Source organism: Anser brachyrhynchus (assembly GCF_964034855.1).
Source record: "Anser brachyrhynchus genome assembly, chromosome: 4".
NCBI classification, from domain to species: Eukaryota; Metazoa; Chordata; class Aves; order Anseriformes; family Anatidae; genus Anser; species Anser brachyrhynchus.
In genome coordinates, this window is record NC_137698.1 from 35,727,641 (window position 1) to 35,750,206 (window position 22,566).

Here is a 22,566-nt window from a genome sequence, read left to right on the forward strand (position 1 = left end):
TAAATAGGCATCTTGGGGCATGCGGGATACTGTCATATGTCCCCGTGCATCTCCCATCCCCCTTCAAAGCTGGTAAATGACATTCACTACTCCTTTCTTGGAAATGTGCAAAAAGGATTTCCATAGATAGTCTTTGGAGATTTCCTGTGTTCTCATGTGTGTAATAGGTTGGGTTAAGCAACAAAAAGGGAAGAAGGAAAGAATATGATTTAATTTTATATGCATTCTCCCTTCATCACCATTGGAAAAAGAAAGGATGAAAAGAGAAATTATGCAATATAGGTGACGTCAGTGTTAAATTAAATTAAGATCATATGTTTTTATGCAGCAGCTGTAAGCCTTCAGTTATGGGAGAGATCATGATAAGAGAGTATATTCACAACAAATACTAACAGATCGCTAGTGTGCATGAATAATTAGTCATAAGTATAACAAAATTATCTACAATATTTTAAGCCAATCTGGTTTAAATGTGTAACCTATAATTTATTCAATTCTTATGCATCTGAATTGTACTAAAAAAAGTTCTCATAGTGACACTTTAAAGAAAGAAAAATAATATTAAATTGTATTTCAGTGTATTTTGCTACAACTATGAATGCAGAGGACATAGTCTTAAGGTATTGATTCATAGAAATTCATAAAAACAGCCTCTTGAAATCTTTTAAATTATGGATAAGGAAATTTATATCGTGAATTAGGAAATATCTCTGGTTTTTGCAAAGCACCAAAATGTAGGGATTTAAATGCAATTTTTATCTTTTTAATTTGTAATTATTACATAGTTTCAAACAACTATGAATAATGATCAAAAACCTAGTCTTAGTACGATTAATTAAAAAAGAAAGCGTAGATGGAAAAATTTTAATTTTGTTTTTCATGTGGACACAGAGATTGGAAAAAAAATGTGGAAATGCTTAGCATTGTATTTATTGAGTTTTATTTTCCTGCTTCACAGATTTTGAACACCTCTGTAAAAATATTCACAGCACTGTGTGATTCTTCTGGCCTAGGAAGAGCATATGAAATGATAGCCAAGATCCTCGTAAGGTAGGTTAGCATATCCTTGTCTGGCTGTCAGGGCAGATTCATTCAACTGTGAAAGGCTTAAATTGTTAGAGGTCTGTCGCTTCCCATTACTGACTGCTTAAATTTTAAGCAGTGCCCTTCTTGCAGTAAGTGACCCTTTCATCGAAAGTTATTTTAAGCTGGTACAATTTTTTTAAGTGTATGATCCAAAGCTTTTCTTTACCTATAAACTGTAATATGCTTTTTTTTATTATTTCTGTATTTTGAGAGCTTTTTTCATTTTTTTCTCACAAGTTTGGGGTAGATCTTGCTGAAAAATAGAAATCTAGACATACTTTCCAGGTTAAAAAAGAAAAACTTTAAGAACATAGCATGCTTAAGTAGGTGCCCCAGTGTAATCTTTCCAGACTTCTGTAAATTTCCATTTACTGTTCTACCTCACTTTTTCTGTGAAGGCATTTCTGTTTAGTGCATGTTTAACTACACATATATTTGTTGCAAATAAGACAGAATCATAGAACTGTGGAATCATCTAGGTTGGAAAAGACCTTCAATATCACCGAGTTCAACCATCAGCCTGACCTACTGAGTCCCATGACTAAACCACGTTCCTTAGTGCCATAAAAGATGCTTGTCTTTGTTTTCATTTCAGCATTTGGCATTAAAAACTTCTTCCAGGTGAATTATTTTGTAACTACTCTAAGTTCTTACACAAATAATTTTGACATAAAGCAGTATAACGCAATTATCATATGACATCAGAAAAAAAAGATGTTAAAGGGAAAGTTGCAGTTTATCCTTGACTAATCACATGTTTGTGGACTTCAGTGCATATGACACATGATAGAAAGTAGCAAATTGTTTATAGAGGAGGACTTGCCACCAGATTTAATTCATTGTGCGGAGCGTTGACCTTTCAGTGCATATAGGGATCAGCCACAATCAGCTCATTTCATCTCTATGATACACGGTTCATGGCTGTTCATATTCTGAGCGTCCTAAATAAGCACACAGGATAAGATGTTGAAAAAGCTGCAAAACAGACCTAGAAGACCATGTCCAATTTTCAGAACTGACAAGCTTAACTGAGTAAGAAGTATTGTGGGACACCAGCAGTTGCAATGAGTGACTTTACGTATTTGGCTCCCATGGTACATTGAAACAGTAAAAGTTAGGTGTCAGAGCTCTCAGAACTATTCATGAGTTCCTTGTATTTACAAAAAGCAGGAGTCTGGGTAGAGGGTTGCCTAAGGTAGCCAAGAGGACATACTGTCCTCTGTATGTATACACACAGATAACTGTGTGTATTAATTTCCTCTCTGATTTAGGTATTCTGGAATAAGAGCACCTACATTTATTTAGCATAAAGCCCAGTGAGAGGCCAAACACAAGTGGTTGATCCTAGAAATCAATACTAACACCAGTACTGAATAATATTTTTGTCAATGACCTGGATGATGTGACCAAGTGCACCCTCAGCATGTTTGCAGATGATACAAAATTGGGCAGGAGAGGCTGATATGCTGGGTGGTTGTGCTGCCATCCAGAGGGATCTCTCCAGGCTACAGAAAAGGGCTGACTGGCGTCTCATGAAATTCAGGAAAGGGAAATGCAAAGTCCTGCACCTGGGGAGGAATACCCCAGGCACCAGTACAGGCTGTGGGCTGACTGGGTGGAAAGGAGCTTGGCAGAGAAGGACCTGGTTTTCCTGGTGGACAAGTAGTCCATGAGCCAGCAATGCCCACTCATGGCAAAAGTAGCCTGGGCTGCATTAGGCAGAGCATTGCCAGTCAAGGGAGGTGATCCTGCACTTCTGCTCAGCACTGGTGAGGCCACTTCAGGAGCACTGTGTCCGTTCTGTCTCCCAGTACAAGAGAGGCATAGACATGGTGGAGTAAGTCCAGCAAAGGGCTGCAGAGATGTTAAAAGGACTGGAGCATCTGTCCTCAAAGGAGAGGCTGAGAGAAGGCTCAGGGGGGATCTTACCAGTATCTCTCAGGCAGCAGTAAAGAAGGCAGAGCCAGACTCTTCTCCATGTCGCTCAGTGACAGGACAAAAGGCAATGGGCATGAATTGAAATACATGAGATTATGTTTAAGCACAAAAAAAAAAAATTACTGTGAGGGTGAATGGTGAAACAGGTGGCCTAGAGAGGTTGTGTAGTCCCCATCCTTCAAAAATTACTCAAAACCCCACAGGACACAGTCCTCCTCTATTTGACTCTGCTCTGAGCCAAGTAGATGGACTTGATGATATCCAGAGATCCCTTCCAACCTTAAATATTCTGTGACTCTGTTATCTTTCTCTTAAGCAGTCCTTCTAGATGAATTCCTTTTTGCTGTGTAATGCTCCCTAATAGAAAACTTTCTGTAAACCAATATGACCTTTTTTCCGGACAAACTTACTTTTCAAAACTCAGCAGCAGAAGTTTTCATAAACAACATTGTGCGGGTCCAGTTCGTTTGTTCTTCCTTACTGCTTGGAGCAGGAGAGGGTGTAAAAAACAGTTTAATGTAATGAAAAAAATAATAATAAAAATAAAGAGAGGCTTTTAAATTATTATTTAAATATACAAGTTTCTGTTTACCTTCCTACTAAACTTTTAGATATTTATTTGTCTGATATATAGCAAACGAGTCAATTTCTGGCAAGTTTAGAAAATATTGGATGAATGCATGAATAATTACTGTTGGTGACACAGTCTCCAGACTCAGCTAGATCACTTTTTACTTGTTTTTTCTTTTTTTTTTTTTAACCTGATCTAGACTAAACTTGTGCAAATCATTTTAAATTTGAGTGATAATGCCTTTACAAAAAAGAGATGACTGTGACATGTTGGAGAAAGCCCTCCATGATGGCTCAGAAATTGTCTATGTCTTTGGATTTTTTTTGAAATCTTTGCTGCAGATGTTTCCACAGACCATGGGAAACTGAAAATCTTTATCATGTGCATTTAGGCATGTCATTTTCCAGGGAAAAATCTGACATAATAGCATCATGTTCTTGACTTATTCTGCCAGTGTCCACCATGGTAATGACTTCTTGTGGACAAATGATTTATACATCCAATTCAATCACATGAGCAATCCTATAAAAGGTGCATATTTTCATAAAAGTCTAATAGGGGTAAAAATCTCATAGGGCATTTTAGCATGAAACTGGAAAATGAGTTGCTGTAGATATGTAATCTCTTCTGCTGAAGTCATCATAACTGTTCTGTGGGATCATGAATGACTATATCTATAGGAAATTGCATTTTATGCATTTAGAAAGGTGATGTCTAAGGAGATAGAAAGTATATGGCTGTATAAAATAACATGTAGATTTTTGAAGGAACTATAAAATATTAGTTATTTGAGTAGGAAAGACCTGTTTATCATGTTATCAGGTCTTGTGCAGGATAAAGTGTTTCAGTAATTCGTCTAGCATACTTTAAATATCTCAAGCAGTAGTGCTTTTAAAAATACTTCCTTCAAAAGATTGTTGAAGTGTACCAAGTGACTGCTAGTTGGCGTAAGTGAAGTTCTAGCTTTGAGAAACATCTTTCTGATACGTATCAAATTGATTTCTGTTTGCCTGAAAGACATTATATGCCCTAGCAATTTTTATATTTTCTACACATGGAACATACGCTTTTATGTGAAATATAAAAAATGACCAAGAATACATGAAAACATTTCTATTAATTCATGAAATTAAGAAAACGTTTTTACATTTTCTCCTGTCACTGATTCCATTTGCTTTATTACTTTCAGCCTCTAGCCCACAAACTTGGTGGCACAATCAACAAACCCCTCAGTGGCTGTTTCATCCCTGCTCTATTTGATTTCTCCACTCTGAGTAAATGATTAAGTTTTCATGCATTGGTTCAACCAAAATCTATGTTCACTCAACCACATCCTTTATTGATTACTTCTACTGCAAACAGTAGGCCAAGTGTGATATACATAATTGGACAGTTGTCAGGGGATGTGGGTGTTAACAGTCCTGTTTTCCCAATTGGAAACTGGAATCACCTTGATACACAAATATTCTGCACTGTTTCATTCTCATTCCTTGGACCGAGGAGTCCTTTTCCTCAGAATATATGTTTTTAACTCTCAAAGGTCTGGTTGAATGGATTTAATGATTATACCATATAATATGCTCTTCAAGTTGCACCTGTGCACTGCATATAGAAAACTAGAAAAACTGGAATTAATATTTGTCTAACACTTTAACCTTGTCCTTTAACTTATATAAATCATATGCTGGATTTCTGTGGGGATACATTTGATTTTCTCTTCTTAGGAAAAAAAAGATAGATTTGAAAAAAATATGTTTCTAATTTTAAAATTTAGATTTTTTTTGACATTTGGCAAATGTTTACAGTAAAGTATGTTTAATATTTTCATATTAAATACATAAGTTAGGAAATTTTATTAAATCCAGCTCTGCTGGTTGACAGCTAAGCTTTATAGTAGCATATTCATGAGTACTTCAAACATGTTAGTTTCCAGTGTTTTAGCATCCTTTTGTAGCAATCTAGCTCACTTCAGTCACATAATCACTACAATATTGTAAATTTGCAGTGAAGCTTTACTGTGTTTCCTGTGCAGTTGAAGGCTCTATCATATTATAATTACTGTTTCATAAGACAGGGAATTGCAGACTTCTGCCAGATTTTGAAAACACATATCATTAACATAGTTTATAATAAAAACCAAAATATAAATAAAACCCAGACAGTCATTTGCTGCAAGAATATAACCTGAAGGTGTTTTAAAATAGAAAATAAATCACAGTTCTTTATCACTTGCAGAAACTTTTGTTTCTGTGACTTTCTTAATTAAGAGACTGTATTTTCTGTCTGGCTTGGTGGCTTGACATTTAGCATGCTGCACTCTTCCATTAGTGACTCAAGTTCATGGCTAATATTGAGGTCAGCTGCAGTAACACTTCAGCCTTAAAGGGAAAAAGAGCGTAGTGCCTTACTTACAAGGCAAACCCAGATGTCTATCTTATATCTTGTAACCATACAGCAGAGATCTTATATTGTTAGTGTGCACGGCTTTATTAAAAAAAAAAAAAAAAAGGAAATCTGCAAATGTTATTGTCAAAGTACATTAGCCAATTTTCAACTTGGATTCAGCTGTGACCTTGGGTTGCTCTGATCTCTCTGGGATTTGGAGGTGACACCTGCAGTCCACAGTTTATAGGTTGCCCTGTGTGACTCCAGCAACCTTTGATCCACCCAGCCAAAGTGCAGCATTACACATGAGAGAAGGCTGTCAGCCCAGACTTAAGAGACAGCACCGTATGGTGCTGCTGCTGTACCACCAGGGTTCTAGAGCAAGAAATGTCACCTCTGAATGACAGGAGCACAAAAAGTCTTACTGGCAAGCTAGCACTCCTGCTTCCTACCCTTATCTTCTCAGGATGTGAGGTCCAGTTTCAGGATGTGAGGTCCAGTTGTACTGAAAAAGTTATCACCTGCTCAGTAGAAGAAAGTATTAAAATAATGGAAACTCCAAAAACCCTGTAAAATCATCACCTACATTTTCATTCTTGCCCTTAAAAATGGCACAATTTTCTGAAGAAAACTTCTGTTTCTCTCAAAGGATCCAGTTCTGTCCTCAGATATTCCACGTGGATTAGTCTCACTGGTTTCAGTACAGGCAGGGTCTAGACACCCACATTGGAACTACAATCCAAATTTCACCATAAAGCAGATGAGCCATCACAAAGTAGAGTTAATTTGGAACAGGGGGATAGATCTGCAGCCTTTGGAGAAGCCATCTGAGTGAATAATTAATTTTGTTCCTTGTCCTCTGCTTCAGTCAAGGAAAAGTGGCTGAAACTCTTATGTCCTTGGAAGAGTTTATGAAGGTTGCTGAGAATGCTCATCTAAGCCAAAGCCTGGTGGATGCATGTGTATTGCTTGGGAACATTTACAATGAAAGAGTAAGTACTGGTTGTAGTAATGATGTCAAACAATTGAGTTTAACTCATAAAAATCTGCTTTTGCATATGAGGTGACCAGCAGAGTTTGATCCAGGTATTGTATCTTACAAGAGATACCAAAGGAAAAAATAATATCTGACTAAAAATGTGCCTTAAGTTTTTGGGTAGGTTGAAAATTTCACAACATGTTTAATACATGGGATATCATTCTTGAATGGGTGAATGAAAATTCCAAGTTCTGATCATACGAACCTTTCAGTGTTGTGAAAATCATGGATCAATGATTTCAATGTATATTATACATTGAAAATGATCCTTTTTTTAAATGAATTTATACTATTACTGCAAATGAATATGGAGTTTTTAATCTTAGCTTGATTTCCTCTATACATTCTCTCAGATGAATTTATGAAATGGGTGCCAGAAGCAAATATTTTGGCAAAGATCTGTGTCAGTAGTAAAAGGGCTTTCTGTTCTTTTTACCTCCATCTAGCTTGACAGCTTTGATTTGGCTTATTTAATGCAGATAACAAGCAGAGACAGACAATGCTAAGCTAGGGACAACTGAGAAATTCCCTTTATTGTGGTTCCTAAGGTTTTTTGAGGTGCATCTTTCTGAGCCACATGCCAGTCTCTGAATTGTCTTTCTTGGGTGGGCCCTGCAGAAGCAGCATTTCTGTTGGCAGCCTGCCTGGGTAGCAGCTTCCCTGTTCACTCAGTGCAGCGCAGCCTCCGAAGACACAGACCTTGCACTTGGCTTTTGTAATCAAAAGGGTTAAAAATACAGGTGCAGAAGTGAAAGATTGATGTTGAACCCATTACCACCTATTTTCGAGCTGAAGCACTACATGAAATTATTTAGATAAAATTAGTAATAAATAGAAGTTGCTCTGCAGGCTGGACAATGTTGAAATTAGGAAACACTTTCACTATGAAAAAAAAAAAAGAAAGAAATACCCTTTCTAAATCATGCTGGACATTTCAGAACTGGACCTTTCATGTTACTGGCAAAATGCTGTTTTCAGTGTGTATGTATGAAGGCACACAGGCAGCAACTGTAAATCTCACATTGTCTAGCTTTTAAGTACTAACTTTTGCCCAATTTTTAACAGGTTTTCTTTTCTATGTGTAATATGTCAGACAGGCTACTTGCCTCTTTGCTTTTACACTACCCCCAAATGTCTTTTTATTTTCAGGATTGTTCTCACGCGGAACTCTCACTACTGAAGTTACTGGCCCGTTGCACAAGCAGTAGAAAAACGTCTTACCCTGTATTCTCCAAATTAGGCTGGGAGCCTTCTGTTTGCTTAAGTTCTTAGCATAAATGCAGAATTTTCCATTGAAAACTAAGTTTGAAATTCTGAGAACTTGCTAAAGTAACTTTAAATTGGACCTGGAACTTTCTTTGAAATAGAGGGCGGTGTGACACTGTACTTAAATATTCTACCCCAAATTTGAAAAACAATTAACTAAATTCTGTTTAACTACTTTTATATTTCACTGCTTGTTGACACCATTGCTAATAATCATTTATACAAGAAGTGATATTTTAATAGTTAACCTCTTTGGGGTTGTTCCCTAAATTGTGTTTCTCAGTTCAGAATTTGCTGCCTTGAACTGGGTTAGGGGAGTAGAAGGGAAAAAATATATAGTGACTTAGACTTAGGAACCTATGTAAAATATACAATTTAAATAGACAAAAAGATTTCTCTTTAAGTTTTACAGTTCTCAGTTTTCTAGAATGTTTTTTTTTCTGCAAGGTCAGCAATGTTTACTGATACTGAGTCTTAATTAACGTTTCTTCTCGTGGATCACTGCCTGGTTGGTGTCAGCTGTCATAGCCAGTATTATCTAAGTTAAGCTATTATTAGGGTATTTTTATTCCACTCTGTTACTTCGCCTGGTGATACAATTTGTTGTCATGCTATCCTTCTCATCAAATTACAGATATCTCTATTTATATCCAGATCTATCCTTAGGGACCTTTAGTAAACCAGGGATATAACTTACTATCCTCCCCAAAGTGGCTTTGACCAAATTCACCTTGCTTTGTCCATGCTGTTGCTATTTCTTTGTAGTTCTGTCATCTCACCTTTCCATCACCATCATTGTCTTTCCTTAATGCTGTACACTAAGTTCCTGCTTTTTAGTCATGATTGTTTACCAGTATGTTTCATTTTTTTAAATGCCTGTTTTTATATTACGCATTAGTAGCTCTGATTTCTCCAAGTTTAAGCAGATTCCTTACTTAATATGCATAAACTCTGATGGAGTTAGTATGACACTCTGTCATTTCACATTTCACTTTTCTCGAGTTTCCTAGTCTGATTTGCTGCATTCCTTTCACTAATTGTATCACTGAACCTATTATAGTTTTCATGAGTACAGTAGGTAGATGTTTCTCCTTTCTGTTTATCATCCTACTGCTTATTGTTCTTTATTCATTGCTGAGTCCTCATATGCCTGATTTTGCTCTCCTGCTGTATTAAAACAGAATCTGAATTTCTCTTATCCTTTTCTTTTTTTTTTTTTTTTTTTTAATTTCAGACACCCTTTAACAGTCATACAAATTTTGATCCCCAATAGTGGTATCAAGACCAACAGGTATCAAAGTGGAGTCTGTGTTCCTGTCCTCCGTACGCTGTGCAGAAGGGAATTTCAATCTTTCTGAATCAAGCTGAGGGTTAAAGGATAAGACAGCTCTGAAAACACTTTTCAGTCAGGAGTTTGTGCCATCAGGGCAGCAGAATTCCTCACAAACTAGAGAGCTAGGAGGCATCTTCCATGGAGAGGGCCAGCTGTAATTAGTCTGAATAGCCATAGAAGTTTTTCTAGCTCTGACAATAGCCAGAACTGATTCCTTTGGAATAAGGTAAAGGATGAACAGTTACATAATGACATGCTCCCAAGATGTTTATTTTCCCCTTGTCTTGTTTGTTGACTTTTTTTTTTTTTTGGCCACAAGAGCCTTAAACTTTCCTCTTTGTAAGCTTGTGATCAACCACAAGGTGTGATTCTCACCACAAGTAATCTATTAAGGGGAGAGAGCTATCTGGAATTATTTTTAATTTTCCCACTTTTCAATCATATTCGATTCATTCCTATTCCTCTGTTACAGCTGGTAGCAATTTTACATCTATTGCTCATTTATATTTGTTGTTTGGCCTGTATTTACTTTGTCCAGTTTTATTAATATACTGTGTATTTATATAAAGAGTTTATATCTATTCTAGTTTTCTCCACTGTATTTTTGATGAGTGCTAATATTTTGTTTGACCTTACTAAATTTTAGATCTCTTTTGCATTTAGAGGCGGCCGCTGCAGAGCTGCCCATGTTATTTCAAGGCCTTCTTCTTGAGCCTGAGTTAGTTAGAATCCAGTAAAAGTTATTAATAGCTCAGGCAGCACAAGTTACCTATCTTTTTCTAAAGAATTAATTTCATTTGCTGTCACATAATCACACAGGTAGTGTTATTAGGTCCCTTTGAAATTCCCCAAAGCATTGCAAAAGCCTTTATTTTTAGCTTGTTAGAGTATATTGCCAAAATTGTCATCTGATCCCTTCCCTATAATACTTAAACCTTAGACAATACTAATACTAGAGCAGAAAGTTACTGCATGCTGCCTTATGTAATACCAACTCAAAATGCAGTACCTTTCAACCCTGGATTATACTACCTAGTTTAAATGAGAGGTGTAATTTATTTCCTAGCAATTCGTTCGCTTTGTCCTTAGATTTCTCCAAATCTCTTGCATATGCACTATGTAGGTCTGGTGCTATGCTGCTTTCTGAATTAGAAGCTTGCAACTCTTTTTTTGACTCCTTTATCTCTTATGGTAACTCATAGTTTCACGGCAAAGAAGAAATATGCAAAAGGTAATACCAAGATATATTTTAGCTTTTCAGTGGTATCATTCAGCCTATCGTGATTTTCTCTAGTTTTCTTTATTCTTCCCTGATCGGGATTTTCAGTTTTTTTTCTGTACCTCACATTAAAAAAAAATAAAAAAAAAGTAGTTCTTATATTTAACTCTTTCAATGTATTATCTGCTGCAGTTTATACTCCTTATTACTGGACACATGAATGCTGGATTTCTGTAGGCTGCAGATGAAGAGATAAACTCTTTGGGTTTTCTATTTAGGAACAGTTGACAAATTTCTTCTAGTGTTTCTCTTTTTGTTTGATCAGGAATATCCCTATCTTTTGGCATATTACCCTTTCTTCTCATAAATCTGTAAGTTTTGATTTCTGTTCTTCTCAGTGCTTCATTTCATTATCCTCTTTTTGTTTTTATTTTTTTTCATTTTTAAGATTTCTTTTCTAAAATTTAGTATCACAGTAGTAAATTAGGACCTTTCCTCCCACAGGGTTGTTAATGAAACAATGGTGACAATTGCTAAAAGGCCTGACTGAAATCAGTGTTAATACTTAGCATTGATACAGTGATTTGCATGATCAAAATACTACACAGACAACTAAAAACAATTTAGTTCCTGAGAAAGGTATGAGCATTGTTTTTTGCATTTTAGAGGTTAGGAAACACCAAGGGAGAGTGATTTGGTTAATACCATGCCATGAGTCATTCTGTGGGCTGGCCTCTCAGCTGCGACATCTCAGGTGTGAGGGGAGCAGGTTTTAACATCAAGGTAAATAGAAGTGACTGCAAGTAGTTTTTACAATTCTTTTATTTCTTTCCTTTTTTTTTCTTCCCTCTTCTTTACTAGGGGAACTACAATAAAGCTTTTGAATATTTCACTAAAGCTTTTGAGGCAGCAAGCATTTTAAATAATTTGCCCTTAGAGGAGGAAACAAAGACTTACTGTGGCATTGCGAAGACTCATAAACTGATGGTGGCATTTAACAGCTATATAGAAGCAGAAGATCCCGTCAGCCTCAAGTACCTGCTGGCATGGAAGGAGAACAGAAGTGACATGTGCACTGACCCTCTCACAGTCGGTAAGACATTGGTTATGAAACACATTAGTGCTGTATTGTTCTCAATGGTTAAGTCATTTTTCTTGTAGAGTTTTATTAAATTATTTCCTGGGTTTAACCTTATTGGATTACCCTTGTACTGAATGGAGGTTAGATTTACTCCTTTGTGTGCTTATTTTAAAGACAGAATTAAATAGGTTTAAATACAATATATCAGGGAGAAACAGATAGTTTCTGGGGATGACAACTTCTTTTCAGTACTGTTTTCTAAAACATCACAGTTCTGGGCAAACAGATATGTTAGTTCAGTCAAGTTTCATCATTTTAAACTTAGAAAAAAATCTTAATTTGCAGTCAGCTCTTCAAGTCCATCCAGAAACAATTTCTCTTTCTTTTTGAAGTAAGAGGTAATTTCTGCTTAACGTAGTGGACATGGCAATGAATTCAGAAGAGCATCGTGTTTTATTTTTGGCATCCTTATATGTGAATAACACTGGGGAACGGGGAAGTAACTCTTCTGATTTCTCCAATTTCCTAGTTTTAACTACAGAAGGGAGGAAAATTTTGTGTGGAGTAGACCTCTTGGCATTGGTAAAATTTTTCTTTCTTTTTGGCATGCTGAAGAGATAAAAATTATTTAGAATTCCCATGATGGTAACAGGGCAGTTCTTTCTCATGCATTTCTTTTTGAATGACTATATATATATTTATGATTTTTTTTCTCCTGAATAAGTGGATATCCAGCATTCTTACTAACTAACAGACTTTGCTGGCTGGCAGAGGTAACTGGGCTCATGTCTCCTGCAAGGCATAGTAAGTTTCTAGCCCATTAGTGCAGAATGTAATGAACATGCCAAGAATGCTATCAGAGATGGCCAAAGAATCCAATGTCAAGCAATTTTACCTGTTTCATGTGAGGTTCATAAGCTGTAGGTGCAGTAAATATGAGGCCAACAAAAATCAACAATGGTAGCAGCAAAAAAACAGGAGCCCTGAAGAGATAGTTAGGATGATCTTTGTATCTTTAACGTGTACGTTACTTCTTGCACCTAACAAGGTTTTCCATTCAACCTTTTACACATTGCTTTCTCCAGTCAGTTGTGATATTCATTTATATCCTGAAATGGTATGTGCTCCTTTAATCTCAAGTTTCTTGCTCCTCTTTAACAGGACATCAGGGATAAAAAGAGTAGGATTAGAAAAACCCTTTATGTCCTGGCAAGCATGGTAGCAGAAACAAGTTTTGCCTGCTGAGAGTCTCTTCCTTTAGCATTTCTGCCTAGTTTACCCTCTGTTACTTATGGTATTACAGTTTTCATTTTAGTTCCAGTAAACTCCAGGAACCCTGTGGCTACTGCATATTTAGCAGCTCTTCCAGTTCAATATCATTTTTCTCATTAGTGCTCCAAGCTTACTCTCATGATACCCAGATTACATCCAGGAAAACATAGTGTCACACTGTCAGCACAATCTGTAACATTCTTCATGTTTTGTGTGCCAAATCTCTAGTTAGTACTGGCACTACATTTTTAATATCTTTGTCTGGCAAAACATGACCTGGCACCAATTCAATATTAAGATCTACCAGCTCTGAGTTTCAGGTACAGCCTTTATCATATCTTCCAGCAGAATGTCTGTGCATCCTGTGATGAACTCATCACTTTGGAAATTCCTGCTGTGATAATAGAATGGTATTTCTAGCTCTTTCAAGTAGCTCAACATTGATAATCTGCTAGATTTTTCTCAGTCTTTTTGAGGATAAAACAGCTAAAGACAAGATACAATGGTAGTTCTTAATCCGCAGGGGAATTTAATGAAATGAAGAAGGAAGGTAATAAGTTTTCATTTCTGTCCTGAGTGGATAATTTTTCTGTGACAAAAAATAAGAGTAGTTTCTGTAGTCTTAAGCAAAAGAAATACTGAGTCTAGTGGAGGAACAATAACATTTAAATTCAAGTACTGCCAGATACCTTATGTCTTTCAACCAAGGCTTATTTTCTAAATCAATCATTTCAATAACCAAGCAGGAAGAACCATTAATTACTCAATTTACCTCAACATTTATTAATAAAATGGATGTTTTGACTAAAGTTGTCATGGAAAAGGGGATGGGATTGTCAGAAAACAGTGTTGATAAATGCACAGGAGAATGTGTTTCTATCTGCTGTATTTGACTGAGTCACCTGACTTCACTTACAAGAGAGTTATTTATGCCATAGTGAGATGCCACTGCAAGAACAAATAAGACTTTATTGATCTTCTTGTGTTTTGTCAAAAGTATACAAAAATAGTTATCAACAATATCAGGAGGCAAAAATTCTCGTGATTCCACCTTAAAGCCTAAAAAAGGAAATACTTTCTGTGGAGAAAATATTTCACAAGTCTTTCAATAGATGATCTCCTGATTTGTCTTCTAAAAGGGAGAAGAATAATTAAAAAATCTGAAGGCAGGAAAATTTTGGATCAAATTTTGGATATTAATTAAATGAAATGCTCCCCAAGAATTGTGTTTCTGTGAGTCTGGCAACTCTTGGTCCAGGTTATTGTATCTGGCAGTGCTTTGCCTCAGCAAAAGACCTGGGGTGCCTGAAATCATCTAGACATTTTTAAGAGCAGAGTTCAAGTTAAAATATTTTGTTTTCCTCATACTGAAAAGTCTTCAGTTGTTTTCTTGAGAAATGTTATGTGCTTTTGACCGCAGTTTATATTTACGTTTATTGACTCTGGACAATTTTGCAACTTTGCAAACCTAACACGTTTTACTATGAGTTTTGTGTGTGTTTTGGTTTGTTGGTTTTTGTTTGTTTGTTTTATTAATAGCACTTATGCTGCATAAGTGTTTGTCTTGCCTATACCATAAGTTGCAGTCTTGTGATCAATAGAATTATCTTGTACCATTAACACTTTCATTTTTCAGTATGATCTGGACTATTTCTATCATTCCACACCTGAGCAGCCTTCCATGTGATTTAAAATGCATGCACCAGCTAAAACTATAGCTTGGAAAATGCAATGCAATGAGTTTTTATCCTTACTCCCAAATATGTAGTCCCTCAATATTCTTTCTCCATCTCCCTCTTACAGAGGTAAGGAATGGTACGTTACACAATATGAGTGGGTCCTTTTTGTTGTATAAAAAATCAAATTCTCATCAATTCATATTCTTAAAAGCTCATTAAGATGCTCTATAGTGATTTTTCTTCAAAAGATGTAGCTAAATTAGTACGGTGAAGAAAAGATCTTGCCAGATGAATTTTAGATGAAGTTTGTGTGTGATTTTATCATTCATTAATAAAAGGATTATCCCTAAAGAATGGTAAAATTAGAAGGGAGGTGTCAGATCGAAGATTACACTAAACACATTCCATTAGCATTTCTCTACTATAACTTACCATGAACACATAATTTATGTGCCATTGTGATAATATTGTCTAACAGTAGAACGGTGTGCTTCATAATGTGATAAACTACTTTTTTACTGTCTCGTCTTTGTGAAGTGTGCTAATTCCAGAAATACCTCTAACATTGCAAATCTGGGCTTCCACCCATTAATAAATGATGCTAGTTACCTCAAATGTATTCTAATAGCTGTTATGCTATGGCACTGTACCCAAAATGCCTGTTTCCTAGTGAATATTGGTTTTGATTTGCTAAAGTAGTGTCTATTATAAATCATATTTTGTCTGTCCAGTAAATGCTTATCGGTGGTAGCAGGTTTGTTGATATGACAACATTTGGGGGAGAAGGAGAGTATGGCGTACTGATCAAAACTACAAAACTTCATACCTTACACAGATGTACATCCTTAAAATAGTTCTTGATGTCAGTAGAAAAGTAGAGGCTTGTGTTAAGAGCTTCCTTTCCCTTTATATTCCATATCTGAAGCTCTGTCATGGATTCTGGCATATCACTGTACTGAGGTAGGACTACCAGAACCGGGCACGTGCTTTGCATTTTTGTTATATTTTTTTGTTATATTTTGTTATATATTTTTTTATATTTTTTATATATTTTATATATTTTTGTTATATTTTTTGTTATATTATTTGGCCCATTTATTTGTTTGTAAGTTCTGTTTTGTAGTTAGCTTGTACAGAAGGTGAATATATAAACTTATGTGGTGACTGAATTAACCTGCAGTTTTAATATGCTCTCTTAACATGTTTCCACTTGATAGCGTATCAGTGGGTTATGTAACAAGCCTTTTGAGTAAAAATATTTAAATATACACGCTGTCAGTGACAAAGCAGCGAGACTGACTTTAAACAGACCAAATCATGATTCTTTCCCCATTCACTGCCACACAGAAGATGGGAGTGCTTCAGATGCTCATTTTGAACATGGTGAATGTGGCCGTGCCTCCTGGTGGCCTGCTCCCTCTGTCCTCTCACCCTCTCTATTTGCTCTGCATGGGCCTGGAAATATGTTCCTCAGTGGGCTCTGCTTCGAGTTCCACGTGCTTATGATTTTTGTCAATACAGTTATAGAAATTGAGAGTTTATTTAATTGTTCAGGGTACATCGTTAATACGACCAAAAATGATGAAAAATAGAAAGGATTTTAGGGACAGATTTTGGTGTTTTCTCAGAAAATACAAACGAACACGAATGAAGAGAGTTATACTTGTTCACTTTGGTAAATAACAACTACGATTTTAAATCATGGAAAGGAAGCCCGTGACCAAGTACAGACTCCAAAGCTGTCCCTGTGCCAGAGGCATAAAGGCTCAGTTCTTAGTAAGCTTTTTTCAGAAGTAGCGTAAACACATCAGTGTCCCCTGCTGGAATTCAGAGGATGGCTTCTGCACACTGTTGTGGAATTTATCAAATAGAATAGTTTACTCACTTCTGGAAAAACCCTGGTTAGAAATGCCAAAATATATGCATTTGGGAAAATAGGGGAAAACAAAAAATCTTAGAAATGCTTCTGTCAATTTTTTTCTCCTTACAATTTTCTAAACTCCTACTGCTTCTTAGTCACATCTGACGCTCATCAGTTGCTGAATTTTAGCATATCTCCCTTTTTAATCTTCAAAAATCTCAATCATTTTTTTTTTTTACTGCTTTGTCCTTGATATTAACGCAAAATACCTTAAGTAATTATCAAGATAGGTGGCTGGTTAAAATGGTAGGAAGAACTACCTGAACAAATTTCAGTAACAACAGATGTTAAAGAGCAGTTTCTTTCAATGTTTTGAATTACAGAATGATAATTCGGAACATGAAAAAATATACTCAAGTATATTGTTACGTACCTGTCTGCAAAAGAGATAGTATTAACTATTTGAAATACCTTAAACAGGATGCTTAAATGTAGGTGATGATGATGATATGGAACAGCTTAGGAAGATGTGTTTTGGAAAATAAGCTTATGTAGTGCATGTATCTTATGTGAATTTATTTCTTCATTTATTTGAGTAAGTCAGCTTAGTGATACGCTTCAATAGTTTTAGAAAGTGAGGGTGGTTATTGCTTGGACTACAGAAAGCACCAGATGTGAAGAGAAGAGCTGAAGAGGTCTGAAAACACATTTTAAACATCTATGTTATTTTTTCTTAGTGCAATAGTTCTGTTTACTGCTGATGGTTGATGTTTGTCTGAGAAAATATACAGGGGGATGCTTACATTCTGTGGTTTTGTGCTTTGTAGGGATGCATTTTACCATTTCTGTCATGTGATTTCGTACTAAATACTGCCTTAAATAATTAGTAATTTCCACACAGGATTGGACTAGGCCAGATCTGTGGATGGGCAATATTGTGGATTTCAGAAGAGGCCTTCACAGAACATTTCAGTACTCAGAGAACTTTCTTCATAGTCTGTGCTAAGAGTTGACAGTTCTTGCATGTCTGAGTGGTGTTATAACTTCAAAAAATTCACTATTGTTCTGTCTAATGTGATTATGAGTGTTCTTGTCATCTACAGTTTCATAAGAACATCTTAACCAGAGCAGAATTTGGGTTCCTCATCTGGATTTTTCTGCCATCTGATACTTTCTATGGAAATATCTAAATTGCACCATGCATTTGCTTTAGAGGCATTCTGTGCTAAACATTGCTGGCATCCAGCTGTGTTTTCTCAGGCAAGCTTTCTAGATCAGCAGAAAATGGTTCCCTGAACAAGGTGAATTGTTCTTTCTTGTGGAAAAAAAATGCTGAAAGCGGTGTTCAAACTAAGGTATATTGTCAGAACCTTTAGTGTAGCTTTATGCACTGAACTACTAGCTTCATGCACTGCTCTGTCAGTACTCCTACCAAAATTGGAGTTCCTTAACAATTTAAAGAGTGAAAAATCTCAGGGCAGGAGCTCAGTTCTACTCTGAACCCGTAGGACACTTAAATGGTACAAAAGAAATGGCAGCACTTGCCTAGCCGCATTAGAGCACTTCTGGAGGAATCCTTGATTTGGAGATACCTACCTGGCAGCTTTAGGTTTGCCTGCAATCCAGAGCATAAGAAATGCACTGACAAAGAGAAGAGTCATAAAGCAGAACAGGTGGCAGGTGCTGTGCTTTGGCAATTCCCAGCTGATTGCATGGCCAAGGAGGAATAACAGGTTGGCACGCTTTGATGTGGCCCTAGGGCTTCTCCACATGTGCCATCACAGGCCCCATTCCTTTGCAGCATACATGAACAGAGATGTCTCTGGTGGCCTTATTCTCTTGTTCTCAAAAGGGAAAATTGATCCTCAGAAAGTACCAAACAGCAGACTTTTATGTGGTGGTGGTGTTGGTGTTGCTTAATATTGAGAAGGGTTGTTGTCATTTAGACTTGATAAAAAAACCTTTTATTGATGCTATCTGCAAATGTGCCAACTGAGAAACATTGGCCTCAGGCCAACATGAAAACAGTTCTGTGCTGCAAACCCGTCCTTACCAAAAGCTCCCCAACAATCTCTGGACACAGAAAATCAAAGCCAAGACAAAGAAACTGTACTCGGTGCATATTTTCTGTAACAGAACCCTTAGGTCATCTCAGGAGTCACAGCCAGCCTATCAAACACCTTCCTTCTTGGACTCCCAAACCAGCTTTCTTTTCTGCATCTTTTTTTTTTTTCTTCTCTGAGATGGCTTCCCCTGCCTAGGAATATCCTTTTATGTTCCTCTTATATTTGAGTGACAAATTGCTTTTTTCATTAAGACTGTGGCTTGAAGATAGTCTGGATTTAAATGATTTACTTTTAGAGAGAGCCAGCCTATTTAATACAGTGAAATGTCATACTTCCACAATTAATGTATTTATGAAACCGTATTTCTTTTGCCTACAAATCCACCTCTTTTTATTTTGTTTCTGTAATCATCAGGAATATTTTGTGATTTTCCTGAAACAGTTCTTTTCCTTTTGTCTCTCCTCCTTCCCTGTCAGTTCTGTGCCCTATTTCTCTATTGTTCTCTCTCCCATTCTTCTATTCTATATTGCAAATTATTCTCCCTTTCCAGCTCCATACCTTCGTTCTGAGCCCTAATTTTATGTGTGTTTGCAGTTAGTGCTTAAGGAACATCAGCTACCTCTATACTCAGTAGCTAGTATCTCAATCTGAACCTTATTAGGTATCTCTCTTGTGCTGCTTGTACAATCAATAGGTTTGTTTAAGAGTTGTGTGTCAGTACTTACAGTTTTGGTGCTGTTCTTCATCTGTGTTTTTATTACATGGTAATCAGAGAATACCCTGGAAAGAATCGCACTTCGTATTGAGCACCTTGGTAAACTAGTTAATAGAAAATTGTGAAGTATCAAAATAGCCTATAAAGAGATCTTAATCACCTGTGCAAATGGCTTGACCAGGTTTAAGTATACAACTAGGTGATTAATTAGCTTGAAGATCCAAATGCATGCTTAAGTAGATGACCGTGCCCCCAGGCTCATCCACTTGTTTCTACTCACTCAGTTAAGCATTTGATATTATCTGTAATACAGAATACTCCCATTTAAGGGTTCATACAAGTCTTGCTGCAGAGCCAAGTAATTATACAGCATTTTCTGTAGTGTCAATTAAGTACATCATTTTGACCATCTAGCTTTTATTCTGTAATACTGACATTAATAAGTATCAGACAGAGTATTTGATTAGGGGAGGCCAATTCAAAATTGTTTTGAATCAGTGTTTTTTCATATTTTTCTATGGCTGCTACAATGTTCTGGTACAATTCATTTTCCTAAAAAATCTGGCATGTTTTTGAAGTGTAGTTGCTTTGGATGTTAGTCAAACACAACATAGCTGGTGTCAGCTCCTGTGGGGAATTAATCTTCTGCAACAGTTTTTTAAAGGGGAACTGCAAGTGACCAGCACCTCTCACATCTAAACCTTATATTTATTCATAGCTAAATATAATGTCTATGAAAGGTGATACTCCAACATGTCTTTTTTGTAACTACTAGGCAGTATGAAATATGCCTTCACAACTCATATGAACATGATGAGATCTGCTTAGACGCATCTCATCTGGGCATCTAAGTGATAATAATGTGCATTCAACCCATTGCTGATATAAAACTGAACTTGAAAAATGGTGGATTAATATGCCATATAGTAGCCTTGCTCTGCTCATGTTGTGCACCCAAGGAGTCTGAGGAATAGGAGCTCTTGATAGTGCCCCAATAGTTACTGTCAAGGAAAATCAGTGTTATAATTGGTCAAAACCAGGAGGGGAGAAGGATGCCTGCTGCACAGTGTTGGTAGTTCTGGACTATCCACTGGTTTTTTATCCTGGGTGCAATATTTGCAGCCCCCTGTTTTCCTTATCAAGTTCTTCTAGTGGAAAACGTCACTTGGGGTTGATGTGGAGCCTAGCCCTTTGATTTCAGAGCATGTCAGTCTGCTGAACAGCATCTTGAGATGTGTCATTCCCCAGAAGTGAGCTTACCTGCACTGGTACCTTTAGCTTAGTTTTGTGAATAATAATAAAGAAAATTATATACATATTTGGTATTTGTTCAAGTACATACAGTTATGCTGCAGCTCAAATGGAATTCAGATGAAACATTGAATGTTTTGAGCATTAGGAAATCAACTGAAATATTGGAGGATAACTGGTTTTGCATTCTTATCTCTTTCATACCTTGAAAGAGCTCACTGTTTACATGAGGGACAGCATTCCTTCTGTTGCTGTGTTAAAACTGTTAGTAATAACTGCAACAGGTTATCAGTGATCCCTAGAGCAAGATTGTTTAGGCTAACAACTTTGAAATTTTATCTGTATAAATTTTATTTGGTTTTAGTTTAAAACAACGTATTTTTTCTAAAATACTTTACTATGTTTTTAATGATTGTACTGCAATTATATTAGCTGTTTGGAAGATGGATGTGCATGTTTATTTTATATATGTGCATATATTTATATGTACGTGCAAAGAGAGAGGACCTTGATGACAAAGAGAGGGAAATGCTGCAAATATACCCAAAATTGTGGGCTGAATATTGTTTTTGTTATGCCCTTAAGATCCTGTTGATTTTTGGGGATTGCACAAGTGTAACTAAGAGCAGAATTCCTCCCTTTTATCTGAGATGCTCTATCAAAACTTCTGGGTAAGCAGGGGCTGAAATAATTGGGAGAGTTGCTGAGTATGGCATTCATGCTGGGGGACGTAACCTAGGTTCAGGTAAGAGGGAGGTTCAGATTAAAGGTATTCTAATAAATGGATTTTAGGGTATTCTGTTTTGCATTTCTAAAGAGTGATCCATTGAGTATTTGTGTTGAGAAGCGCTAGAAAATACATTGCTTGCTAGTCGTAGTTGTAGCATCTTTAAGGAATGATGGTGAACTCTAAAATCAGGACGATGCACAGAGAGATCTAATACGTCCATAGGAAAATACGGGGTTAAAGTGGACTACATTTTAAGCAGTGTTCAGTTGACTTGCTGTGTGGGGAGAGACTGAGCAGTCCTGGCTAATGACTTGTAGGTACTGAATCCTCAGGTCTCTCAGGTGGTTTCACTCGACCAGTTTCAGCAGAATGATGAAAAGGTTGAGATAAAATAAACTGACAGTTGCTACTCATCGCAGGCAGCAAGCTGTACCCTGGCAGATGAGACCCTGGGAGCCCTCTTTTTTAAACAAAGGCTTTCACTGCAGTGAGCAATGAACTCCACACAAAAAGGGAAAAGGAGAGAGAGATTGGCAGCTGGTGACCGACAGGAGGAGGGAAAGGAGGGAAACTGAGAAACACAGCAATTGTTGGCTAATTAGAAGCCATTCCCACCTACTTAATACCAACCCATTAAGCAGAAAACACTTTTCATCTTACTCTCGCTGCTACACATGACATTATACTCCAATCAATACCCTCCCACTGGCTGCCCCAGTGCCCACAAATGAATACATTGCAGTTCAAGAATGCAGTAATTGAGTTGGGGCAGTGAAACTGCAGCTCTCACAGTCACGATCTTTCTCTGAAGATACTAATGCAGTGTTTGTGATGCTTGGATAAAGCAATCAAATCCCTGTATTGACAGCTGTCAACAATTGGCAAATGGATGAAGTCAGTGATTAATCCATTTTAATCTTTCATTTAAGAGAGAATAAGCGTTATTTCCAGATTATTTTCCCCTATTTGAGTAAGAGGTCTAGGTTGTTTACACCCAGATGTTTAGATTTTTCCAGGGCTTTTTGAACCCTGATCCTCGGTGGTACCTACAGAATATATGCATATATATATGCA

At 36.7% G+C, this 22,566-nt stretch overlaps 1 protein-coding gene across 1 annotated transcript in view; it reads left to right on the top strand.

Moving 5' to 3' along the window:
• The window catches only part of TTC29 (tetratricopeptide repeat domain 29), a 208,528-nt gene that overhangs the window by 145,839 nt on the left and 40,123 nt on the right, over positions 1-22,566 (top strand). Inside the window, 3 exon segments of the mRNA XM_080588633.1 lie at positions 959-1,050; positions 6,849-6,972; positions 11,699-11,930. Of these exon segments, the coding sequence (XP_080444759.1) occupies positions 959-1,050; positions 6,849-6,972; positions 11,699-11,930 (448 nt within the window).